General features: G+C 36.5%; 1 protein-coding gene across 1 annotated transcript in view; it reads left to right on the top strand.

The window, feature by feature from the left end:
• The window catches only part of LOC103243284 (uncharacterized), a 183,716-nt gene that overhangs the window by 94,663 nt on the left and 64,051 nt on the right, over positions 1–25,002 (top strand). Inside the window, exons 15-19 of the mRNA XM_073005427.1 lie at positions 9,603–9,707; positions 10,360–10,413; positions 10,991–11,095; positions 23,529–23,630; positions 24,138–24,191. Of these exons, the coding sequence (XP_072861528.1) occupies positions 9,603–9,707; positions 10,360–10,413; positions 10,991–11,095; positions 23,529–23,630; positions 24,138–24,191 (420 nt within the window). The remainder of the gene's footprint in view (positions 1–9,602; positions 9,708–10,359; positions 10,414–10,990; positions 11,096–23,528; positions 23,631–24,137; positions 24,192–25,002) is intronic.

Raw genomic sequence — 25,002 nt, 5'->3', positions numbered from 1 at the left:
TCAATACCTAGTTTATTGAGTGTTTTTAGCCTGAAGGGGTGTTGAATTTTATCAAGGCCTTTTCTGAATCTGTTGAGATAATCATGTGTTTTTTGTCATTGGTTCTGTGTATGTGATGGATTGTGTTTATTGATTTGCATATGTTGAACCAGCTTTGAATTCCAGGAATGAAGCCAACTTGATCATGGTGAATAAGTTCTTTGATGTGCTGATGAATTTGGTTTGCCAGTATTTTATTGAGGATTTTCGCATAGATGTTTATCAGGGATATTGGCCTGAAATTACCTTTTTTTGTTGTGTCTCTGCCAGGTTTTGGTATCAGGATGATGCTGGCCTCATAAAATGAGTTAGGGAGGCATACCTGTTTTTCAGTTGTTTAAAATAGTTTCAGTAGGAATGGCACCAGCTCCTCTTTGTACCTCTGGTAGAATTTGGTTGTGAATTTATCTGGTCCTGGGCTTTTTTTGTTGGTAGGCTATTAATTACTACCTCAATTTCAGAACTTGTTATTGGTCTATTCAGGGATTTGACTTCTTCCTGATTTAGTCTTGGGAGGGTATATGTGTCCAGGAATTTGTTCATTTCTTCTATATTTTCTAGTTTGTTTGCATAGAGGTGTTTATAGTATTCTCTGATGGTAGTTTGTATTTCTCTGGAGTCATTGATGATATCCCCTTTATCATTTTTTATTGTGTCTATTTGATTCTTCTCTCTTTTCTTCTTTATTAGTCTGGCTAGCGGTCTAGGAATTTTGTTGATCTCTTCAGAAAACCAGCTCCTGGATTCATTGATTGATTGAAGGGTTTTTTTGTGTCTCTATCTCCTTCAGTTCTGCTCTGATCTTAGTTATTTCTCGCCTTCTGCTAGCTTTTGAATGTGTTTGCTGTTGCTTCTCTAGTTCTTTTCATTGTGGTGTTAGGGTATCAATTTTAGATCGTTCCTGCTTTCTGTTGTGGGTATTTAGTGCTATAAATTTCCCTCTACACACTGCTTTAAATGTGTCCCAGAAATTCTGGTATGTTGCGTCTTTGTTCTCACTGGTTTCAGAGAACTTATTTATTTCTGCCTTCATTTCGTTATTTACCCAGTAGTCATTCAGGAGCAGATTGTTCTGTTTCCATGTAGTTGTTTTGTTTTGAGTGAGTTTCTTAATCCTGAGTTGTAATTTGATTGCACTGTGGTCTGAGAGACTGTTTGTTATGATTTCCATTCTTTTGCATTTGCTGAGGAGTCGTTTACTTCCAATTATATGGTTGATTTTAGAATAAGTGTGATGGGGTGCTGAGAAGAATGCATATTCTGTTGATTTGGGGTGGAGAGTTCTGTAGATGTCTTTTAGGTCTTTTAGGTCTTTTGGTCCAGAGATGAGTTCAAGTCCTAAATATCCTTCTTAATTTTATGTCTTATTGATCTGTCTAATATTGACAGTGGGGTGTTAAAGTCTCTTACTATTATTGTGTGGGAGTCTAAGTATCTTTGTAGGTCTCAAAAAACTTGCTTTATGAATCTAGGTGCTCCTGTATTCAGTGCATATATATTTAGGATAGTTAGCCCTTCTTGTTGCATCAGTCCCTTTCTCATTATATATAATGCCCTTCTTTGTCTTTTTTGATCTTTGTTGGTTTAAAGTCTGTTTCCGCTTGCTTGGTAAACATTCCTCCATCCCTTTATGTTGAGCCTATGTGTCTCTTTGCATGTGAGATGAGTCTCCTGAATATGGCACACTGATGGGTCTTGACTCTTTATCCATCTTGCCAGTCTGTGTCTTTTAATTGGGGCATTTAGCCCATTTAAATTTAGCGTTAATATTGTTATGTGTGAATTTGATACTGTTATCATGATGCTAGCTGTTCAATTTGCAGATTAGCTGATGCAGTTTCTTCATCGTGTTGTTGGTCTTTATATTTTGGTATGTTTTTGAAGTGGGTGGTATGGTTATTCTTTTATTATTATTATTATTCTACTTTAAGTTCTAGGGTACATGTGCACAAGGTGCAGGTTTGTAACATATATATACATGTGCCATGTTGGTGTGCTGCACCTGTTAACTCGTCATTTACATTAGGTATATCTCCTAATGCTATCCCTCTCCCCTCTCCCCACCTCACAACAGGCCCCGGTGTGTGATGTTCCCCGCCCTGCGTCCAAGTGTTCTCATTGTTCAATTCCCACCTATGAGTAAGAACATGCAGTGTTTGGTTTTCTATCCTTGCAATAGTTTGCTCAGAATGATGGCATCCAGCTTCATCCATGTCTCTACAAAGGATATGGACTCATCCTTTTTTATGGCTGCATAGTATTCCATGGTGTACATGTGCCATATTTTCTTAATCCAATCTATCATTGACGGACATTTGGGTTGGTTCCAAGTCTCTGCTATTGTGAATAGTGCTGCGATAAACATACATGTGCATGTGTCTTTATAGCAGCATGATTTATAATCCTTTGGGTATATACTCAGTAATGGGATTGCTGGGTCAAATGGTATTTCTAGTTCTAGATCTTTGAGGAATCGCCACACTGTCTTCCACAATGGTGGAACTAGTTTACACTCCTGCCAACAGTGTAAAAGTCTTCCTATTTCTCCACATCCTCTCCAGCACCTGTTGTTTCCTGACTTTTTAATGATCACCGTTCTAACTGGTGTGAGATGGTATCTCATTGGGCTTTTGATTTGCATTTCTCTGATGACCAGTGATGACGAGCATTTTTTCATGGGTCTTTTGGCTGCATAAATATCTCTTTTGAGAAGTGTCTGTTCATATACTTTGCCCACTTTTTGATGGGATTGTTTGATTTTTTTTCTTGTAAAATTGTTTAAGTTCCTTGTAGATTCTGGATATTAGCTGTTTGTCAGATAGGTAGATTGTAAAAATTTACTCCCATTCTGTAGGTTGCCTGTTCAATCTGATGATAGTTTCCTTTGCTGTGCAGAAACTCTTTAGTGTAATTAGACCCCATTTGTCTATTTTGGCTTTTGTTGCCATTGCTTTTGGTGTTTCAGTCATGAAGTCCTTGCCCATGCCTATGTCCTGAATGGTATTGGCTAGGTTTTCTTCTAGGGTTTTTATGGTTTTAGGTCTAACATTTAAGTCTTTAATCCATCTTGAATTAATTTTTGTATAAGATGTAAGGAAGGGATCCCATTTCAACTTTCTACATATGGCTAGCCAGTTATCCCAACACCATTTATTAAATATGGAATACTTTCCCCATTTCTTGTTTTAGTCAGGTTTGTCAAAGATCAGATAGTTGTAGATGTGTGGTATTATTTCCGAGGGCTCTATTCTGTTCCATTGGTCTATATCTCTGTTTTGGTACATGTACAATGCTGTTTTGGTTACTGTAGGCTTATAGTATAGTTTGAAGTCAGGTAGCATGATGCCTCCCGCTTTGTTCTTTTTGCTTAGGATTGTCTTGGCAATGCGGGCTCTTGAACTTTAAAGTAATTTTTTTTCCAATTCTGTGTAGAAAGTCATTGGGATTTTGAAGGGGATGGCATTGAATCTATAAATTACCTTGGATGGCCATTTTCACAATATTGATTCTTCCTATCCAAGAGCATGGAATGTTCTTCCATTTGTTTGTGTCCTCTTTTATTTCGAGGAGCAGTGGTTTGTAGTTCTCCTTGAAGAGGTCCTTCACATCCCTTGTAAGTTAGATTCCTAGGTATTTTATTCTTTTGAAGCAATTGTAAATGGGAGTTCACTCATGATTTGGCTCTCTGTCTGCTATTGGTGTATAGGAGTGCTTGTGATTTTTGCACATTGATTTTATATCCTGAGACTTTGCTGAAGTTGCTTATCAACTTAAGGAGATTTTGGGCTGAGACAATGGGGTTTTCTAAATATTCAATCATGTCATCTGCAAACATGGACAATTTGACTTCCTCTTTTCCTAATTGAATACCCTTTATTTCTTTCTCTTGCCTGATTGCCCTGACCAGAACTTCCAACACTATGTTGAATAGGAGTGGTGAGAGAGGGCATCCCTGTCTTGTACCAGTTTTCAAAGGGAATGCTTCCAGTTTTTGCCCATTCAGTATGATACTGGCTGTGGGTTTGTTGTAAATAGCTCTTATTATTTTGAGATACGTCCCATCAATACCTAGTTTATTGAGTATTTTTAGCATGAGGGGCTGTTGAATTTTGTCCAAGGCCTTTTCTGCATCTATTGAGATAATCATGTGGTTTTTGTTTTGGTTCTGTTTATATGAAGGATTACGTTTATTGATTTGCATACGTTGAACCAGCCTTGCATCCCAGGGATGAAGCTGACTTGATCTTAGTGGATAAACTTTTTGATGTGCTGCTGGATTCATTTTGCCAGTATTTTATGGAGGATTTTTGCATCGATGTTCATCAGGGATATTGATCTCAAATTCTCTTTTTTTGTTGTGTTTCTGCCAGGCTTTGGTAATGGGATGATACTAGCCTAATAAAATGAGTTAGGGAGGATTCCCTCTTGTTTTGTTGATTGGAATAGTTTCAGAAGGAATGGTACCAGCTCCTCTTTGTACCTCTGGTAGAATTTGGCTGTGAATCCGTCTGGTCCTGGACTTTTTCTGTTGTTAGGCTATTAATGATTGCCTCAATTTCAGAACCTGTTATTGGTCTATTCAGGGATTCAACTTCTTCCTGGTTTAGTCTTAGAAAGGTGTATGTGTCTAGGAATTGATCCATTTCTTCTAATTTTTCTAGTTTATTTGCATAGAGGTGTTCATAGTATTCTCTGATGGTAGTTGTATTTCTGTTTGTATTTCTGATAGCCCCTTTATCATTTTTTATTGTGTCTGTTTGATTCTTCTGTCTTTTCTTCTTTATTAGTCTTGCTGGTGATCTGTCAATTTTGTTGATCTTTTCAGAAAACCAGCTCCTGGATTCATTGATTGTTTGAAGGGTTTTTTTGTGTCTCTATCTCCTTCAGTTCTGCTCTGATCTTAGTTATTTCTTGCCTTCTGCTAGCTTTTGAATGTGTTTGCTGTTGCTTCTCTAGTTCTTTTCATTGTGATGGTAGGGTGTCGATTTCAGATCTTTCCTGCTTTCTGTTGTGGGCATTTAGTGCTATAAATTTCTCTCTACACACTGCTTTAAATGTGTCCCAGAGATTCTGGTACGTTGTGTCTTTGTTCTCATTGGTTTCAAAGAACATCTTTATTTCTGCCTTCATTTCGTTATTTACCCAGTAGTCATCCAGGAGCAGTTGTTCAGTTTCCATGTAGTTGTGCGGTGTTGAGTGAGTTTCTTAATCCTGAGTTCTAATTTGATTGCACTGTGGTCTGAGAGACAGCTTATTGTGATTTCTATTCTTTTACATTTGCTGAGGAGGGCTTTACTTCCAACGATGTGGTCAATTTTGGAATAAGTGTGATGTGGTGCTGAGAAGAATGTGTATTCTGTTGATTTGGGGTGGAGAGTTCTGTAGATGTCTATTAGGTCCACTTGGTGCAGACCTGAGTTCAATTCCTGGATATCCTTGTTAACTTTCTGTCTTGTTGATCTGTCAAAGGTTGACAGTGGGGTGTTAAACTCTCCCATTATTATTGTGTGAGAATCTAAGACTCTTTTTAGTTCCCTCAGGACTTGCTTTATGAATCTGGGTGCTCCTGTATTGGGTGCATATATATTTAGGATAGTTAACTCTTCCTGATGAATTGATCCCTTTACCATTATGTAATGGCTTTGTCTCTTTTGATCTCTGTTGGTTTAAAGTCTGTTTTATCAGAGACTAGGATTGTAATCCCTGCTTTTTGTTTTGTTTTGTTTTCCATTTGCTTGGTAGATCTTCCTCCATCCCTTTATTTTGAGCCTATGTGTGTCTCTGCACATGAGATGGGTCTCCTGAATACAGTACACTGATGGGTCTTGACTCTTTATCTGGTTTGCCAGTCTGTGTCTTTTAATTGGAGCATTTAGCCCATTTACATTTAAGGTTACTATTTTTATGTGTGAATTTGATCCTGTCATTATGATGTTATCTGGTTATTTTGCTCTTTAGTTGATGCTGTTTCTTCCTAGCATTGATGATCTTTACAATTTGGCATGTTTTTGCAATGGCTGGTACCGGTTGTTCCTTTCCATGTTTAGTGCTTCCTTCAGGTGCTCTTGTAAGGAAAGCCTGGTGGTGACAAAATCTCTCAGCATTTGTTTGTCTGTAAATAATTTTATTTCTCCTTCGCTTATGAAACATAGTTTGGCTGAATATGAAATTCCGAGTTGAAAATTCTTTTCTTTAACAATGTTGAATATTGGCCCCCACTCTCTTCTGGCTTGTAGAGTTTCTGCTGAGAGATCCACTGTTAGTCTGATGGGCTTCCCTTTGTAGGTAACCTGATCTTTCTCTCTGGCTGCCCTTAGCACTTTTTCCTTCATTTCAACCTTGGAGAATCTGACAATTATGTGACGTGTGGTTGCTCTTCTCAAGGAGTATCTTAGTGGTGTTCTTTGTATTTCCTGAATTTGAATGTTGACCTGTCTTGCTAGGTTGGGGAAGTTCTCCTGGATAATATCCTGAAGTGTGTTTTCCAACTTGGTTCCATTCTCCCGTCACTCACTTTCAGTTACACCAATCAATTGTGGGTTCGGTCTTTTCACATAGTCCCATATTTCTTGGAGGCTTTGTTCATCCCTTTTCATTCTTTTTTCTCTAATATTGTCTTTACGCTTTATTTCATTAGGTTGATCTTCCATCTCTGATATCCTTTCTTCTGTTTGATCGATTTGGCTATTGATACTTGTGTATGCATCATGAAGTTCTCATGCTGTGTTTTTCAGCTCCATCAGGTCATTTATGTTCTTCTCTAAACTGGTTATTCTAGTCAGCAGTTCCTGTAACCTTTTATCAAGATTCTTAGCTTCCTTGCATTGGGTTAGAACATGTTCCTTTAGCTTGGAGGAGTTTGTTATTACCTACTTCCTGAAGCCTACTTCTGTCAATTCGTCAAATTCATTCTCTGTCCAGTTTTGTGCCCTTGCTGGAGAGTAGTTGCAATCATTTGGAGGAGAAGAGGCATTCTGGTTTTTGGAATTTTAAGCATTTTTGCGTTGGTTTTTCCTCATCTTTGTGGCTTTATCTACCTTTGATTTTTGATGCTGATGGTTTTTGGATGGGGTTTTCCTGTTTGTGTCCTTTTTGTTGAGGTTTATGTTATGGCTTTCTGTTTGTTAGTTTTGCTTCTAACAGTCAGGCCCCTCTTCTGCATATCTGCTGGAGTTTGCTGGAGGTCCACTCCAGATCCTGTTTGCCTGGGTATCACCAGTGCAAATATTGCTGCCTGCTACTTCCTCTGGAAGCTTCGTCCCAGAGAGGCACCCACCTGATGCTGGCCAGAGCTCTCATGTATGAGGTCTGTCGACCCCTGTTGGGAGGTGTCTCACAGTCAGGAGGCATAGGGGTCAGGGGCCCATTTGAGAAGGCAGTCTGCCCCTTAGCCAAGCTCAAATGCTGTCCTGGGAGATCCACTGTTCTTATTAGAGCCAACAGACAAGAACATTTAAGTCTGCTGAAGTTGTGCCCACAGCTGCCCCTTCCCCCAGGTGTTCTGTCCCAGGGAGATGGGAGTTTTATCTATAAGCCCCTGACTGGGGCTGCTGCCTTTCTTTCAGATATGCCTTGCCAAGTGAGGCGGCATCTAGAGAGGCAGTCCTAGCCCCAGGGGCTTTGCTGTGCTGCAGTGAGTTCTGCACAGTCAGAGTTAACACTGTTAGGGGAAAACTGCCTACTCAAGCCTCAGTAATGGCAGATGCCCCTCCCCCCACCAAGCTCGATCATCCCAGGCTGACTTCAAACTGCTGTGCTGGCAGTGAGAATTTCAAGTCAGTGGTTCTTAGCTTGCTGGGCTCCATGGTAGTGGTACCCACTGAACGAGACCACTTGGCTCCCTGGCTTCAGCCGCCGTTCCAGGGGAGTGAACGGTTCTGTCTTGCTGGGGTTCCAGGCACCACTGGAGTAGGAAAAAAAATTCCTGCAGCTAGCTCAGTGTCTGCCTGAACAGCCGCCCAGTTTTGTGCTTGAAACCCAGGGCCCTGGTGGTGTAGGCACACAGGGAACCTCTTGGTCTATGGGTTGCAAAAACCGTGGGAAAAGCGTAGTATCTGTGCCGGATAGCACGGTCCCTTATGGCACCGTCCCTTGGCTAGGGGAGGGAGTTCCCCAGCTCCTTGCTTTTCCCAGGTAATGCGATGCCCCACCCTGCTTCTGCTCCGTAGGCTGCACCCATTGTCTAGCCAGTCTCAATGAGATGAACCAGGTATCTCAGTTGGAAATGCAGAAATCACCCGCCTTCTGCATTGGTCTCACTGGGAGCTGCAGACTGGAGCTTTTCCTATTCAGCCATCTTGCCACAGCCTATGAGTCTAGATCAATTTATAGAGAATGGATGTATTTATAATTTTGAGTTTTTCAATTAATGACAATAAATGGTATGCTGGTAAAATGGCTCTCTGTAAAACACCACCACTTGATTTGTAGCATTTTTCAACTTCCATGATGTAAATTGTCTCACCATGGCTGATTTCCAGTAGTAAACCATTTAGAATCAAGTTCACAAAACTCCTGAATATTTAACAATCAGTTGTCATGAGCCAATTCAAATTGGTGGCACATCATTAAAAATGGTTCATCACTAAGTTTATTTTGGTCAACTCGATTTTTCTTTTTTATTAGATTTACTCCTAGGTCTTTTTTACTTTGTATGTAATTGTGAATGGTATATATTTATGTCTCTATATATAGCATTATTGCTGAGTTATGTTTTTCTAGGACTTTATACCTTTTTTAAATATTCAAACTAATTACATAATGTTTATAATATCCTCCTATTATCTTTTAGGTATCTGTAGGAACTGTAGTGGTCTCATTTGTCATTGGTTATGTTTTCTCCTTTTTTTCCTTTGTCGATCTTAGTACAGGTATTTATCAACTTTGTTGTGTTTTGTTCCAAAACACAACTTTTTTCTGTGTTCATTCTCTCTGTGTAAGGTTTGTTTTTTGTTTCTGTAATTCCTGCTTTTGTCTTTATTATTTATTTTCTTCTACTTTTGAGAGGTTAAATTTGCTATTGTTCTCTAACTTTTTGAGATAGAATCTTAGATTATTGGTCTTTTTATCTTTTTTAGTATACGCATTTGAGACTAAATTCCCCTCAGCGCATCTTTACTTGATTCCACAAGTTTTAATATGTAATATTATCATTGTCAAGATATATTCTAACTTTGTAGGATTTGTTTTTTGACACAGGAATTATTTTAAAATGCACTTACTGATTTCCAAATATATGGGAGTTTTCTTAGTAATCCTTTACTATTGATTTCCAGTTTAATTCCCTACACTAGATAACACATTTATTTGTACCAATTGTCTTTGCCATTATGCTAATTTAAAATGGCATAAGCTTTATATATCTGTATGCAGTATTATTTTATAACCATCACTGTGGGAACACTTCTTTTACTAGGGTTGAAGGAATACTATTCATTCTCTGTATCTGCAATTGACTGCTTATTGTTTAATAAATACCATTATTTGCCTTAATTCTGCTTTCATAATTTTAAATTACAATATTTTTAAAATTTTTATTTTTCTCTATGTTTTTTGTTTTGAAGGAGGAGAAGTTGACTTCAATGACCTGGAAAATGTCCTGCAAAATATGGGGATAGAGCTCACATCTAGAGAACACTTGGAGCTAGAGAAATTACTTCCAATTGATGGTGAGCATTTCAAATAGTAGTTTTCAGGCAAGTTGGTGTAGTCATCAAGGGAGTTATTCCACATTACACATATCAGTAGAGTCTTGAAATAGGAATATATCCTCAAAATTTATATTTTCCAACAACCTATGTTTGTTGTACATTGTTTATAAATTAGGGATTTTAAATATTCATAATTTCATAGGTAACTATTTTTAATATTTAGGAATATAAAAATTGTCTAATAAAATATACATAACCATAAATTTTGTCATCCGGGCTAAGGAATTAATATTGATGGTTATCTTTCATTCTATTGAGATGTGTTGAGTTAAGACCTATAGGAAACAGGAGGAGGAGATGGAAGAGGAGGAGGAGGAGAAACGTATAGATGTATAGGAGCTGTGGAGAAAAAAAGAGTAAAGTCAGAAAAGGTGTACTTTTTTTACTTTATCCTAGTTGATATTAATAATTTTCTCAGATGCTAAAGAATTGGCAGATTTACCATATTAACAATTTTGTCTACATTTTAATTTTATTATTTTAGAAGATATTAAGTGAATTTTAAGAGCAAATTATTTTATGGTCTGTATTTCTGAACTTAGAGATTTTTATATTGCTATTGCATATATAGTTCTTTTCCATATGACGTAAATTACGTATTTTCTTTCAGCTAATGGAAAAATATATAAGAATAGGTTGCTGAATTGTGTGAAAGGTGTAAAAGGTAAGTGATATGCAAATTGAGAAAGAAGATTAATTGAGGTACTTGTGTTATGCTTTTGTTTCTTCCTCACCACGAAATTTGCTATCAAACTCACGTATATCTTCATAATTATTTTTAATACATATACATGTTCACATTGGTTTAATAATTGCCTGTGTTTTATTTTTAAAGTTATTCTACCTATCTTAGATTTTTCTCAGTTTTGGCTATGGAAATAATAAAATTTAGTCCTAGGTATCAAAATTTTAGAGAAGCTAATATATCTTGAGATATAGTGAGCAAACAGAACCTTAGTTGTATGGATACTTATATTAAAAACTATTTTAAAATTTGCTATTTTTCTGCTATAAATAAACTGAGTGGTTTATCAACTTTCAACATGCTATTTATGTGGGCTCATTTTGGATATTGGATGTAAATGAATAGATTGATTTTAGTTCATTAATGGCCCTCTTTAAATACTTAAGTGTCCCTGGGCTCTTCTTTATAATGAAATTGATAATCATGATACATAAAAATTGATATTTATTACATTTTTACTTTTGTTTCAATGTCTTCATGTCTTCCTCTTTTATAGAGTTGCAAGTCAACGTTCATGACATTGACAGTATACTCGGAAACATGGCATTCAAACTCACAGCTGAGGAACTTAATGATCTAACCCCAAATCTACCAGTGAATGGTGAGAAACTTAACAGCTTTGCACCCTCAAGAGAATTTGGATTCTTAATAGCTTTGCACCCTCAAGAGAATTTTGGCTGATATTTTTGATAGTACTTATTTGGCTTAGATGAGAATGATATTTTTCTCTTAATATATTAATCTAAAGTTGGTACTTTTAAATTTTTCATTCATTCACTCATTCATTTGTTTAACAATTTTTTACTAAGCACTATATATCAGGTGCTATGCTAAGTGCCAGAGATACAGTGGTAAGCAAAAATAGACATAGTCTTTGGCTTTATGGGGCCTAATGTAAACAATTCTTAGCATACCAAGAGTAGCTGAGAAGTTGCTAGGGCCTTAGTCAAATCAACAGTTTTCATAGGAACTAGAGCTACCAGAGTTTCAGGCGATGTGTACATTTTCCCTACTTATTTATAGGCATGGATTTTCAAATTCTTGAATCAAATTTCATGAATCAAGGACAGAATTGCCTGTCTTGAAGGAAAAATTGAATTAGAATTGAAGTGTGGTAAATCACAAAGTAATCTCTAATTTAAAGGAACTAAAATAGAATATATTAAGCTAGACACAGTCCAATGAGACAAAACAGCATTCCCTAGGAACATTTTACTGAACACTGTCTCTTACATATAAAAATGTTTGTTCACACGATTTGCATGCCATTTAGTTATAACTTTGCCATGGATTTTGCATACTGTTTCACTGTTGCCCTATGGTAAACTCATTCCCCAAAATATATCTTTATCAAATCATTGCTTCATTTTTCAGTACTATTGATGTACTAGTTAAAGACATGTAGTTAGATGTTAAATATATGGGAGAGTGACATCAGCAAGATGGCAGAATAGGAGGTCCCTACTCTAGTTCACCTCAGAGAAACACTGATTATCAACTATCCACAGACAAGAATGCCTTTGTTAAAATCTCAGAACCTGAGATTGAGGCTAAAAAGCACCCCCTTGACACATAAAAATGGAGGAAAGCTGTATCAGAAGGGTGAGAGGAGAGGTTTCATTTTGTTGTAGCACAGCACCACACCAAAAGGGATCCCCAAACCAATGGTTTCTCTAGTGAAAAAAGTGATCCTAAGGTGAACATCAAGCTTCCTCAGTGTTCTAGGCAATTTTAAGTGGGTCTATTTTTGTCTTGCCTCATGGGGAACAATGGGGGAATTGGCAGGGCTAGACAACCTGGGGTCACATAGGAACAGAAAAAGGGGGACACGGTTCACAGTAACCAGTGTGCTGACCTTGGTGATGGCACTGCATTCTGCTAGTGGCCATGCCCAACCAGAGAGCCCGGCCAGTGGCTTCCTGAAGCCTAATGGTCAGCAAATAGGTTGAATTTGAAGAGGTCTACATCAAGACATATTATAATTAAATTGTCAAAAGCCAAAGAAAAAGAATTTTGAAAGCATCAAAAGAAAAGTGAATTATCATGTACAAGGGACCCTCTTGTAAGACTGACAATGGATTTCTCAGCAGAAATCTTGTAGGCAAGAAAATAATGGTATTATATATTCAAATTATGGAGAGAAAAAAAAATCTGCTAACCAAGAATACTGTATCTGGCAAAGCTGTCCTTCAGGAATGAAGGAGACAGAAATACTTTCCCATATAAACAAAAGCTGAGGGAGCTTATTATTACTAGTTTACTGCCCTACAAGAAATACTTACGGGAGTTCTTCAAGCTGAAATGTAAGGATGCTAATTAACAACATAAAAACATATGAATGTATAAAACTCACTAATAAAAGTAAATATATTTAGACAAATCTGGAATTTTCTAGTATTCTAATGGTGGTAGATAAATCACTTTCAACACTAGTATAAAAGATAAGCGTATTAAAAATTACTATAACTATAATAATTTGTTAATGGGCACACAATACAAAAATGTGTAAACCATAATATCAATAATCTAAAAGGTAATGAGGAGAAAGTAAAAGTATAGAGTCTTTTTCTTTACTGTTGCCCAGGCTGGAGTTCAGCGGTGTGATCTCAGCTCACTGCAACCAAGAACCCTCCTGGACTCAAAGCAATCCTCCCTCCTCAGCCTCCAAAGTAGCTGGGACTACGAGTGCACACCACCACACTTGGCTAATATTTTTGTATTTTTTGTAAAGACAGAGTTTCAGCATGTTGCCCAGGCTGGTCTCGAACTCCTGGGCTCCAGCAATCTGCCCACCTTAGCCTCTCAAAGTGCTAGGATTACAGGCATGAGCCACCATACTCAGCCCTTCGTATATGACTGAAGTTAAGTTGTCATCAACTTAAAATAGGATGTTATAGGATGTTTTATTAAGCCTCATGGTAATCACAAAAGAAAAAACCCTATAGCAGATATGCAGAATATTAAAAGTAAGGAATAAAAGCATACCAGCACAAAAAGTCATCAAATCACAAAAGGAGATGTAAGAGGTGGGTTAAATAGATTAACCTGGGATGTGGCAAAATCTTTAATTTATATTACATTTTTAAAAATCAAGGATGTGTCCCATAAATTTGGATAACTACTCAAAGAATATTTAAAATATACATATATATATATAGTCATTCCTTGATATTTGCGGGGGATTGGTCCCTGGACCTCCCACAGATACAAAAATCCATGGGTGCTCAAGTCCTTTACATGAAATGACATAGTAGTTGCATGTAACCTATACACATCCTCCCATATATTTTAAATCATCTCTAAATTACTTATGATACCTAATACAATGTAGGTGCTCTGTGTTCAGTACAGATACCACACATTTAAAAAAATATTTTTTGCCTGTGGTTGGTTGAATCTGTAAATGTGGAACCCAGAGATGTGGAGGGCCAACTGTGTAACTAAGAAGCTAATAGAGGGAATAATGGAAAAATAAAAATAAGTCAAGAGAAAGGAAGAAGTAAATTTAAAAAGAGAGAATGAAAGCATAACAAGTTGGCAAATAAAGCAATAGTAAATATTGATTTAACTAAAATATAATATTATGGTAAATGTAAATGCAATAAATATTCAAATTAAAACAAAAAGATTGTGAGTCTAGATTATAAAATAATATATACTACTTACACGAGACACATCTTAAACGTAAATACAGAGAAAAGTTGCAAGCAAAAGGATGGATACATAATACAAGCACAAATGAAAATAAAGCTGGTATAATTAATACCAAGCTAGGTAGAGATTATAGCAAGATAAGCCAGCACATTGCAGCATGATAAAGGAGTTAATTCATGAGGCAGATAATCCAGTTCTAAATTTTCATGTTTGTAATAATATAATTTCAAAATATATAAAGCACAGAATGACAAAACTTAATGGAGAAATACATCCTCACCATAGAGATTACAACATATATCCTTCAGAAATTGCTAGAATAAGCAATCAAAATTTATCAAGAATATTTGAATAATATAATTAACAGACTTAATTTACATATATAGAGCACTGATATATGTTTCAGCAAAATTAAAACTTAAAAAAAACATTACCAGGATCTTCCCCTCTGTGGATCATTATGAAATAACTAGCTCTCCTGCCATAAACAATTATTAAACTGGACAATATATATAAGGCTACTGTTTTCAAGGATTGGACACAACGGAAAGTGCAAGACTCTGATCCTTGAGAGAAGAAAAAGTTATGAAGTAAGCCTAAGGACAATTTTCCAGTCATAGTTTAGGAAGCTAAAGCCCAAGCAGAACACAGTGGTTAGATTAGGGTTCAGTACTGTTGAAATGGCTGGAATCTGATGGGCGTAGTGCCAGTGAGAAGAACGCTGTGTAGGAAGTGAGGCAGAAGTCTATAGGGTCAGGTGGGGGATGCTCTGAGTTCTGAGCCAAGGTTTAGACCACACATGCTCAAAGTGATGCTAAACTAGAAAGTAGCTGCTACAGGACTGAGAGCAGAACAATGGCATTAGAGGTAAAGCAATGCTAGTTGACGTGTCAGTCCAGCTAGAGTGAAGAAACCTCGTTAACACCTTGGACAGGTAGCTGAGAAACCAGAAAGGCTATACCACTGAAGTAAATACCACAACCTGGAGTAAGGATTATTCTAGATCTGCACTGTCCAATATGGTAGCCATTAGCAACATGCAGTCATTTAAATTTAAATGAATTTAAATTAAATAATACTAGAAATTTAGTTCTCTAGTCACACTAGCCATTTTTCAAGTGCTAAATAGTCATACCTGATGAGTCCTATTGTATTGGTGCAGAGGTAGAACATTTCCATCATCACAGAAAGGTCTATTTGACAGCACTGCTTTAGATCAATTATTACAATGTGCAAAATCAAACCTACACTAATTCAGGGTCACCTGTATGGAACTGCCTGTTGGAATAAAATTCAAGATGCTTCAGAGGAATGGAACAGAATCCAGAGTCTTATGAGATATTAATCACAACATCCAGCACACAATAAATATTACTAGATAGATATGAAACAGAAAAGTATTATAGTCAAATAAAGAAAAAAAAAGAATCACCAGATACATAGTTGGATATAGCTCAGATGTTGGACTTAGCAAAGACTTTCAAGCAGCTATTACAATTATGTCCAAGGACTTAAAGAAAAATAAAGGAGGACCACTTCCCACTAATCAATGGTTGAGTGATGCTCCTGAGTAAATGTAATCCCTGGCACCTCTAATATGCCCCAAACTGGCCAAGCATACTTATATAACAAGAGAAAACAACTAGAGAATTACAGGTACTTGTAAGAAGTTATCATCATGGATGGGGCAGGAACAACTTTTGCCTTTGAACTTCTTCAGATTGGGATCGATGGTCTGTATGTGTGTTAATCCATTCATGTTGCTATAACAAAAATACCTAAAACTGGCTAATTTATAAACAACAAAAATTCATTTCTCACAGTTTCAAAGGCTAGGAAATCCAAGATCAAAAATACCTAAAACTGCCTAATTTATAAACAATAGAAATTCATTTATCACAGTTTCAGAGGCTAGGAAATCCAAGATCAAGGCATTGACAGATCTGGTGTTTGGAGAGGGCTTGCTTTCTGCTTCAAAGATAGAACATTCTTGCTGTGTCCTTGCATGGTGGAAGGGGCAGAAGAAGCAAACTTGCTCCCTCAAGATGTTTCATAAGGGCAGTAATCCATGTCCCGTGGGGGACAGAGCCCTCATGATATAATCACCTGCCAGAGATTCTACCTCTTAATAACATCCCTTTTGGAGTTAAGTTTCCACATATGAATTTTGAGGGGACACCAATATTCAGACCATAACATTCTACTCCTGATCTCCCAAAAATACATTCATCCCATCCCAATAGCCCCCAAAGTCTTAACTTGTTCCAGCACCAACTCTAAATTCCAGAGTCACATCTAAATATCATCTAAGTATGGTGGTATGGGTGAGACTCAGGGTATAATTTATCCTTAGGAAAATTTTCCTCTGGCTGTGAACCTATGAAATCAAACAAACTATGTGCTTTTAAAATATAATAGGCATAGGATATATATTGCCATTCTAAAGAGGAGAGGGAGGAAGGAAGGAAGGAAGGAAGGAAGGAAGGAAGGAAGGAAGGAAGGAAGGAAGGAAGGAAGGGAGGGCAGGAGGGAGGGAGGGAGAGAGGGAGGGAGGGGGAGAGAAGGGGGAAGAAAGGAAGGAAGAAAGGAAGGAAGGAGGGAAGGAAGGAAGGAGGAAAGGAAGGAGGGAAAGAGGAAGGGAATGAGAAAAAGGAGAGAGGGAACGAGGGAAAGAAAGAAGGAAGGGAAGGGAGAAGGAAGGGAGGGAGGGAAAGAAAGAAGGAAGAGAGGGAAGTAGAGAAGGAGGGAAATTAGTCCCAAGTAAATTCAAAACCCAACAGGTCAAAGAACATTAAGTCTTAAGGCTTGAGAATGATCTTATTTGATTCAGTGTCTCACCTTCCAGACATACTGGGGCAGAGATTTGACCCAAAGTTTCTAGGTGACCCTGTGTTCATGGCTTTGCTGGGTGCAGCCCACACAGCATCTCTCCCATGTTGAAGTCACATACCTGTGCCTCTCCCAGGCTGGAGTTACACACAGGTAGCTCTACTGGTCTGCGGTCTTGGATGGCAGTCCTGCCCCCATGGCTCCACTGGGCATTCATTTCCTTAGTGGGAGCTCTCTGCAGTGGCTTCGCCCCATGGAAGGTTTCTGCTTGGTCCCCAAGACTCTGTGGAACATCCTTTAAATCTAGGTGGAGGTAGCCACACCCCCACACTTCTTGCATTTTGCACACCTGCAGAGTTGGCCCCATATACTGCCACCACCAAGGCACAGAAACATTTAAAAATACTTAGAGATGAATGAAAATGAAAACACAACATACCAAAACTGTGGGATGCAGTGAAGGCAATGCTCAGAGGGAAATTTATAGATGTAAATGCCTACATTAAAAAAGATGAAAGAACACAAATCAATAACCTAACATTGCACTTTGAGAAACTAGAAAAGGAATACCAAACTAAAAGCAATGCTGGTACAAGGAAGCAAATAAAGATTAAGTGAAGGTAGATAACACTTAGACATTTTGTATAAAAACAATAGTGAGATTAATGAAACCAAAACTGAATTCTTTGAAAAGATCAACAAAATTGACAAACCTTTAACCAGACTGACAAGGAAAAAAAGAGAAAAGATGCAAATAACTAAAATCAGAAATGAAAGTGGGGTCATTACCACCAAGCTTACATAAATAAAAAGGTTTATGAGAGCATATTATGACAATTGTATGGTGACAGTATAATAACCTAGATGAAATAGGGAAATTCCTAGAAACACAAATTACCTAAAATCACTCAAGAAGAAATAACAACAGGCCTATGACATGTAGAGACTGAATCATTAATTTTAAAAAAACAGTCCATGTGTCTCTGTGTCTGTTTCTATGCTGGTGCCATGCCATTTTGCTTACTGTATCTCTGTAGTATAATTTGAAGTCATGTAATATGATTCCTCCAGTTTTGTTCTTTTTTCTTAGGATAGCTTTGGCTATTCTGGGTCTTTTGTGGTTCCATATAAATTTTAGGATCTTTTTTTCTATTTCTGTGAAGAATATCATTGGTATTTGAATAGGAATTCTGTTGAATTGAATCTGTAGATGGCTTTGGGGAATATGGACATTTTAACTGTATTGATTCTTCCAATTCATGAACATGGAATAATTTTCCATTTTTTTGTTGTTGTCCTGTTCAGTTCCCTTCATCATTGTCTCATAGTTTGCATTATAGAGATCTTTCACTTCTTTGGTTAATTCCTAGGTGTTTAATTTTATGTGTGGCTGATGTAAATGGGATTATTTTTTGGATATCTTTTTCAGCTTGTTCATTGTTGGCATATAGAAATGTTACAGATTTTTGTATGTTGATTTTGTATCCTGCAGCTTTACTGAATTTATCACTTCTAGTAGTTTTGGGTGGAGTCTTTAGGTTTTTGCAAATCTAAGATCATATTATCCACAAGCAAGATAATTTGACTTTCTCCTTTCTAGTTTGGATGTCCTTTATTTATTTGTCTTGTCTAATTGCTCTAGCTAGGACTTTCAGTACTGTGTTGAATAACAGTGGTGAAAGTGGGCATGTTTGTCGTCATGTTTTGAATCTTAGAGGAAAGGCTTTCAGTTTTTCCTCATTCAGCATTATACTAGCTATGGGTCTGTCATATATGGCTTTTATTATGTTAAGGTATGTTTCTTCTATCTCAAGTTTTTTGAGGGTTTTCATCATGAAGGGATTTGAACTTTATCAAATGCTTTTTCAGCATCAGCTGAAATGATCTTATGGTTTTTGTCCTTTAGTCTACTGTTAGGATGTATCACATTAATTGATTTGCATATGTTAAACCATCCTTGCATTCCAGGGATAAATTCCACATGGTCATGGTGAATGATCTTTTTAATGTATTGTTGAATTCCATTTGCTAATATTTTGTTATATATATTTGTTGTTGTTGAGGATTTTTGCATCAGTATTAATCAACTATATTGGCCTGTAGTTTTCGTTTTTTATGTGTCTTTGTCTGATTTTGATATCAGGGTAATAATGGCCTTGTAGAATGAATTTGGAGGAGGAAAGGAAGGAGAGAGGGAATGAGGGAAAGAAGGAAGGGAAGGGAGAATGAATTTGGATGGCCTTGTAGAATGAATTTGGATATATTTTCTTCTTTATTTTTCAGAATAGTTTGAATAGGGTTGGTATTAGTTCTTCTTTAGATGTTTGGTAGAATTTAGCAGTGAAGACATCAGATCCTGGGATGTTCCTTGCTGGGAGAATTTTTATTATGACTTGATCTCATTACTTGTTATTAGAGTGTTCAGATTTTGGATTTCTTTGTGGTTCAATCTTGGTAGGTTGTATGTGTCTAGAAATTTGTCTATTCCTTCTAGATTTTCCAATGTATTACCATATTGTTGCTCATAGTAGCCACTAATGATCCTTTGAATCTCTTTGGTATCAGTTGTCATGTCTTCTTTTTCATCTCTGATTGTATTTATTTGGACCTTTTCTCTTTTATTCTTAGTTACTCTTGCTAAAGGTTTGTTGATTATGTTTAACTTTTCCAAAAAACAACTTTTTGTTTCATTGATCTTTTGTATTTTCTTCATTTCAATTTCATTTATTTCTGCTCTAATATTTATTATTTATTTTCTTCTACTAATTTTGGGTTTGATTTGCTCTTGCTTTTCTAACTCTTTAAGATGCATTGTTAGGTTGTTTGAAGTTTTTCTTTTTTTGGTGTGGCACTTATAGTGATAAGCTTCACTCTTAGTACTGCTTTTGCTATATCCCATAGGTTGTGGTATGTTGTGTTTCCATTATAATTTTTTTTCAAGATTTTTTTTTTTTTTTTTGAGATGGAGTTTTGCTCTTGTAGTCCAGGCTGGAATGCAATGGTATGATCCTGGCTCACCACAACCTCTGCCTCCTGGGCTCAAGGGATTCTCCTGCCTCAACCTCCCAAGTAGCTGGGATTACAGGCATGCACCATCATGCCCAGTTAATTTTTGTATTTTTAGTAGAGATGGAGTTTCTCCATGTTGGTCAGGGTGGTCTCGAACTCCTGACCTCAGGTAAACTGCCTGCCTCAGCCTCCCAAAGTGCTGGGATTACAGACATGAGCCACTGTGCCCAGCCAGGAAATTTTTTAATTTTCTTCTTAATCTCTTCATTGACCCATGATCACTCAGAAGCATATTGTTCAATTTCAAAGTATCCATTTTCCAAAATTCTTCTTGTTATGAATTTCTAATTTTATTCCATTGTTGTCAGAGCTTCGCTATTATTTCCATTTTTTGAATGTTGTAAAGACTTCTTTTGTGACCTAACATGTGGTCTGTCCTTAAGAATGATCCATGTGCTGAGGAAAGAATGTGTATTCTGTAGCCATTGGATGAAGTGTTCTGTAAATATCTATTAGATCCATCTGTTTTATAATGTAGACTAAATACGATGTTTCTTTGTTGATTTTCTGTCTAAAAGATCTGTCCAATGCTAGAAGTGTTGAAGTCTCCAGTTACTGTTGTATTGGAGTCCATCCCTCTGTTTAGCTCTAATAATATTTGCTTTGTACATCTGGGTACTCCAGTGTTGCGTGCATATATATTTAAACTTATTATATCCTCCTGCAGAATGGATACCTTTATTATCATATAGTGACCTTCTTTGTCTCTTCTTATAGTTTTGTCTTAAAATCTATTTTATCTGATATAAGTATAGCCACTCCTGCTCTTTTTGGTTTCTTATTGGCACGGAATATCTTTTTCTATCCCTTATTTTCAGTCTGTGTGTGTCTTTATGAGTGAAGTGTATTTCTTGTAGGCAACAGAATCAATTAGTCTTTTTGTTGACTGGGGCTGGAGGTGTCCATTCAGTAACAGTAGGTGTTTTGGTTGGAGAGTTTAGTTCATTTACATTCAATGTTATTACCGATAAGTGAAGACTTACTCCTGCCATTTTGTTGTTTGTTTTCCGGCTGTATTGTGGTCTTCTCTTTCTTCTTTTCTTCCTTCCTATCTTCCTTTTAGTGAAGGTGATTTTTTGTGGTCATATGATTTAGTTTGTTTTTTATTTTTGTGTATTCATTGTATGATTGTTTTTGTTTGAGGTTTTCCATGAGGCTTGCAAATACTATCTTATAAGCCATTATTTTAACCTGATAACTACTTAACACTTTTGCATAAGCAAACAAACAAGCAAAAATAAAACAAATAACGACTCTACACCTTAACTTCATCTCCCTGCTTTTAAACTTTTGTTGTTTCTATTTATATCTTTTTGTACTATGTCTTGAAAAGTTGTAGTTATCATTTTTGATTGGACATTGTTTAGTTTTTCTACTTAAGAAAAGAGCAGTTTACACACCACAGTCACACTGTTATAATAGTCTCTTTTTCTGTGTACTTACTGTTATCAGTGAGTTTTATACCTTCAGATGATTTCTTATTGTTCATGAACATCCTTTTTTTGTTATAGCAAAAAATCAGAAACAACCTAAACATTCATCTACAGGAGAATGGATCAATTCATGTTGGAATAACATTATAATAGAATAATAAACAGTAGTTTAAATGAATGAAGAAGATCTTCATGTTTCAACACGGGCAACTGGCTTTTTTAAAAAGCAGAGAAAAGTGAATTTAAAATGCAAGTGGCAAAGGAAACACATTATAAGATAACTTATCTAAATTTTAAAATTATGCAAAACTACTTCACATATGCATGTACAATGTGCATGGGAATTATAAACACTGTATTTAAGACAGTGGTTCACATGAGAAAAATGTGAGAGAATAATAGGGCTGAGGATGAAGAGGGTTTCATAGGATATTTTTACTACATTAGTAGTGTTTATTTCTGAAGATATTTGAAATGAAGATTCTTTTCAATATCTTCAGAAATGAAGATACCACTGACACCTTGCAATCTCGGCTCACTGCAACCTCCGCCTCCCGGGTTCAGGTGCTTCTTCTGCCTCAGCCTCCCAAGTAGCTGAGATTACAGGTGTGCACCACCATGACTAGCTCATTTTTGTATTTTTACTAGAGACGGGGTTTCGCTACATTGGCCAGGCTGGTCTCGAACTCCTGACCGCAAGTGATCTCCCCACATCGGCCTACCAAATTGATGGGATTACAGCAGTGAGCCACTGCACCCAGCTAACTTTTAGATTTAAAGAGTCAAAGAGAATAACTAAATGCAATGTGAACTTTTGACAGAAACAGCTGTAATAGATGTTTGGGGGACAATTAACAAAAATATTTTTAAATATGAACTGGATGTAATATGACACTAAGGGATTATTGTTAATTCTCTTAGGTGTGACCATGCTATGTATTTATCAGCAATGTCGCATAAGAGAATATCCTTATTCTTAGGAGATTCATGGCATGCTGCAGTGTTTGGGGATAATAAGTTACGATGTCCACCATTTACAGTCAAAATACGTTGAGGAAAGAAAACCATATTTATGTATACACTCACACATACATATGGAAAGACAGTATGAGAGAGAAAAAGTAAACTATGGCGAAATGTTAACTCTTATTTCATGTAAGTGGTGATGGTTCGTTGTGCTGTTCTTTCAATGATTCTGCATGTTTGGCACTTTTTATTATAAAGTGTTGGGAAAAAAACATAGTGCTGAGTAGTATGAAATACCTTAAATGTGAGGGAAAGTAATAAGGAGATAGATGAATATAAGGTACTCATTTGGCCTTCCCATTCTTCACTACTAATTTCGTTGCGAATCCTGCAACCTCTCTAATACATAGATTCCATTTCATTTTTGGAAAACAGATGTATCGTTATTTAACCAGAGAATCAACCATATTGTTTAGAAATGTATCCCATACTCTCTTAGAGTTTATAAACTTAGTGGGGAAGATGTAATTACATGCCAAAAAAAGTCAAGGAAAAGATGAGCTATCTATATGAGGAATTTAGTCAACTGTTGTCTGATATCTGTCTGAGATTAAATGACAACATATAAATGAAATGTTTTGTATGATGCCTGGTACCAAAATAAAAGCTCTCAATAAACGTTAGCTATCATTATCATTATTAGGAATAATATTGAGAGATTACTTTTTAATCCTATGTGTTGGTCAAAATATGTGAATGATTGACCCAAGTTTGCATCCACTGATTAGTTAATTGGTTTAAAGGAAAGGATCCTAATTTTAATTCCATGGTCAATTTCATTTATACATTGATTCAACAAATTTTTTCTCTTTATGTAGAAAAATATAATCATGAATGGGCTTTAGCACATCCTCCTAAATCCTAATGCGCAGTTTATGAAAATGCATATACGTACTTTGTGGAAATAAAAGATCCATAGCTTTTCTCAACTTCCCAATGTGTATGCGTCTGAAAAAAAAAAAAATTAGAGATTTTGTTTTAGAGTCTCTACATTTTCCTCACAGCCTGTGTCTTTCTGATTAGGGAGGGTTGATATAAAAAACCTGAAGACCGTTCTAGACAACATGGGAATCAAGCTCACAGATAAAGAACTTGAAGATCTGACACAAAGCCTGCCAGTCGGTGGTGAGCATGCTAGATATCACTGGTTTCTGAGTTTTGTGTTCTGTGTGCTTTTAGCATTAGAAGGAAAGGGAAAAAAGAACTTTTCATAATGCAAATGGCAAGATTAAATAAGACAGTCAGAGTAACAAAGTAGGGAATGTAGTATTCTGAATACTAGCGGCATGGTCAATACAAGAGCCTTCCAAATTCTGAGGACAAGAAAGCTGACCCCTAGGAAAAAGCCACTTTTGAATTCCATCTTTCCATTATCAAATATAAGATTTGCTGTTTTATGGGTTATAAAGTCAAATTTACATTTTCTAAATAAGTTTATTTTCAATATTTATAATTGTTTCTTCATCTTCGTAACATATTCTGAGTAAATATTTATCAAATGACTAAAGTGCTTAACAAAATGCCCAGTATACTTCCTAAGTGCTGCTACTAGGTGTTATAATCATAGGAGGGAGAAGAGTGTTCTTGTGATATAACATGTTATGAGCTTCAAATTATGCCTTTGTGTTATAGCTGATAATAAAGTGGCTCTGAAAGCATTGGAGGATGAAGTGAAAGCTTTTACTGGTAAGAATTTGTTACACATGATTTGCAATAAATGATGATTTACACTAAAATTTTTAATAGTATTTTTCTAATATTCTATTGGTGGCTTATAAATTCACATATTTTCCATATTTTGATAAAATATCTGCCTTTACTAACAGATTAACATTATCTGCGTTTTATCAGTCAAAACGAAAGAACCATTTATTGATAACATCTTACATTCATTAGTACTGTTTTCCAATAAAATGGTTTCACCAGTATTTATAGACCCAAATAACTAGATGGACACAGTGAAAACAGGGTGAAACATTAAAAGGATCAAAGTAATGAGTTCATTGCAAGCATCTAACCACCTAGTTTTACAAAAATGAAATATGTCATACTTGTTTTTTGACTTTTGCTTTCAATTATACTGTAAGTTGTGGGGTACATGTGCACAACGTGCAGGTTTGTTACATATGTATACATGTGCCGTGTTGGTTTGCTGCACCCATTAACTCGTCATTTCCATTAGGTATTTCTCCTAATGCTATCCCTCCCCCATCCCCCCACATCACGACTGGCCCTGGGGTGTGATGGGCCCCGGGGTGTGATGTTCCTCGCCCTGTGTCCAAGTGTTCTCATTGTTCAGTTCCCACCGATGAGTGAGAACACGCGGTGTTTGGTTTTCTGTCCTTGCCATAGTTTGCTCAGAATGATGGATTCCAGCTTCATCCATGTTGCTATAAAGGACACCAACTCATCCTTTTTTTATGGCTGCATAGTATTCCATGGTGTACATGTGCCACATTTTCTTAATCCAGTCTATCACTGATGGACATTGGGGTTG

The sequence above is a fragment of the Chlorocebus sabaeus genome, chromosome 16, assembly GCF_047675955.1.
Source record: "Chlorocebus sabaeus isolate Y175 chromosome 16, mChlSab1.0.hap1, whole genome shotgun sequence".
NCBI lineage: Eukaryota > Metazoa > Chordata > Mammalia > Primates > Cercopithecidae > Chlorocebus > Chlorocebus sabaeus.
The sequence above is the reverse complement of the archived record's forward strand: the minus strand, read 5'-3'. Positions and strand labels throughout refer to the sequence as shown.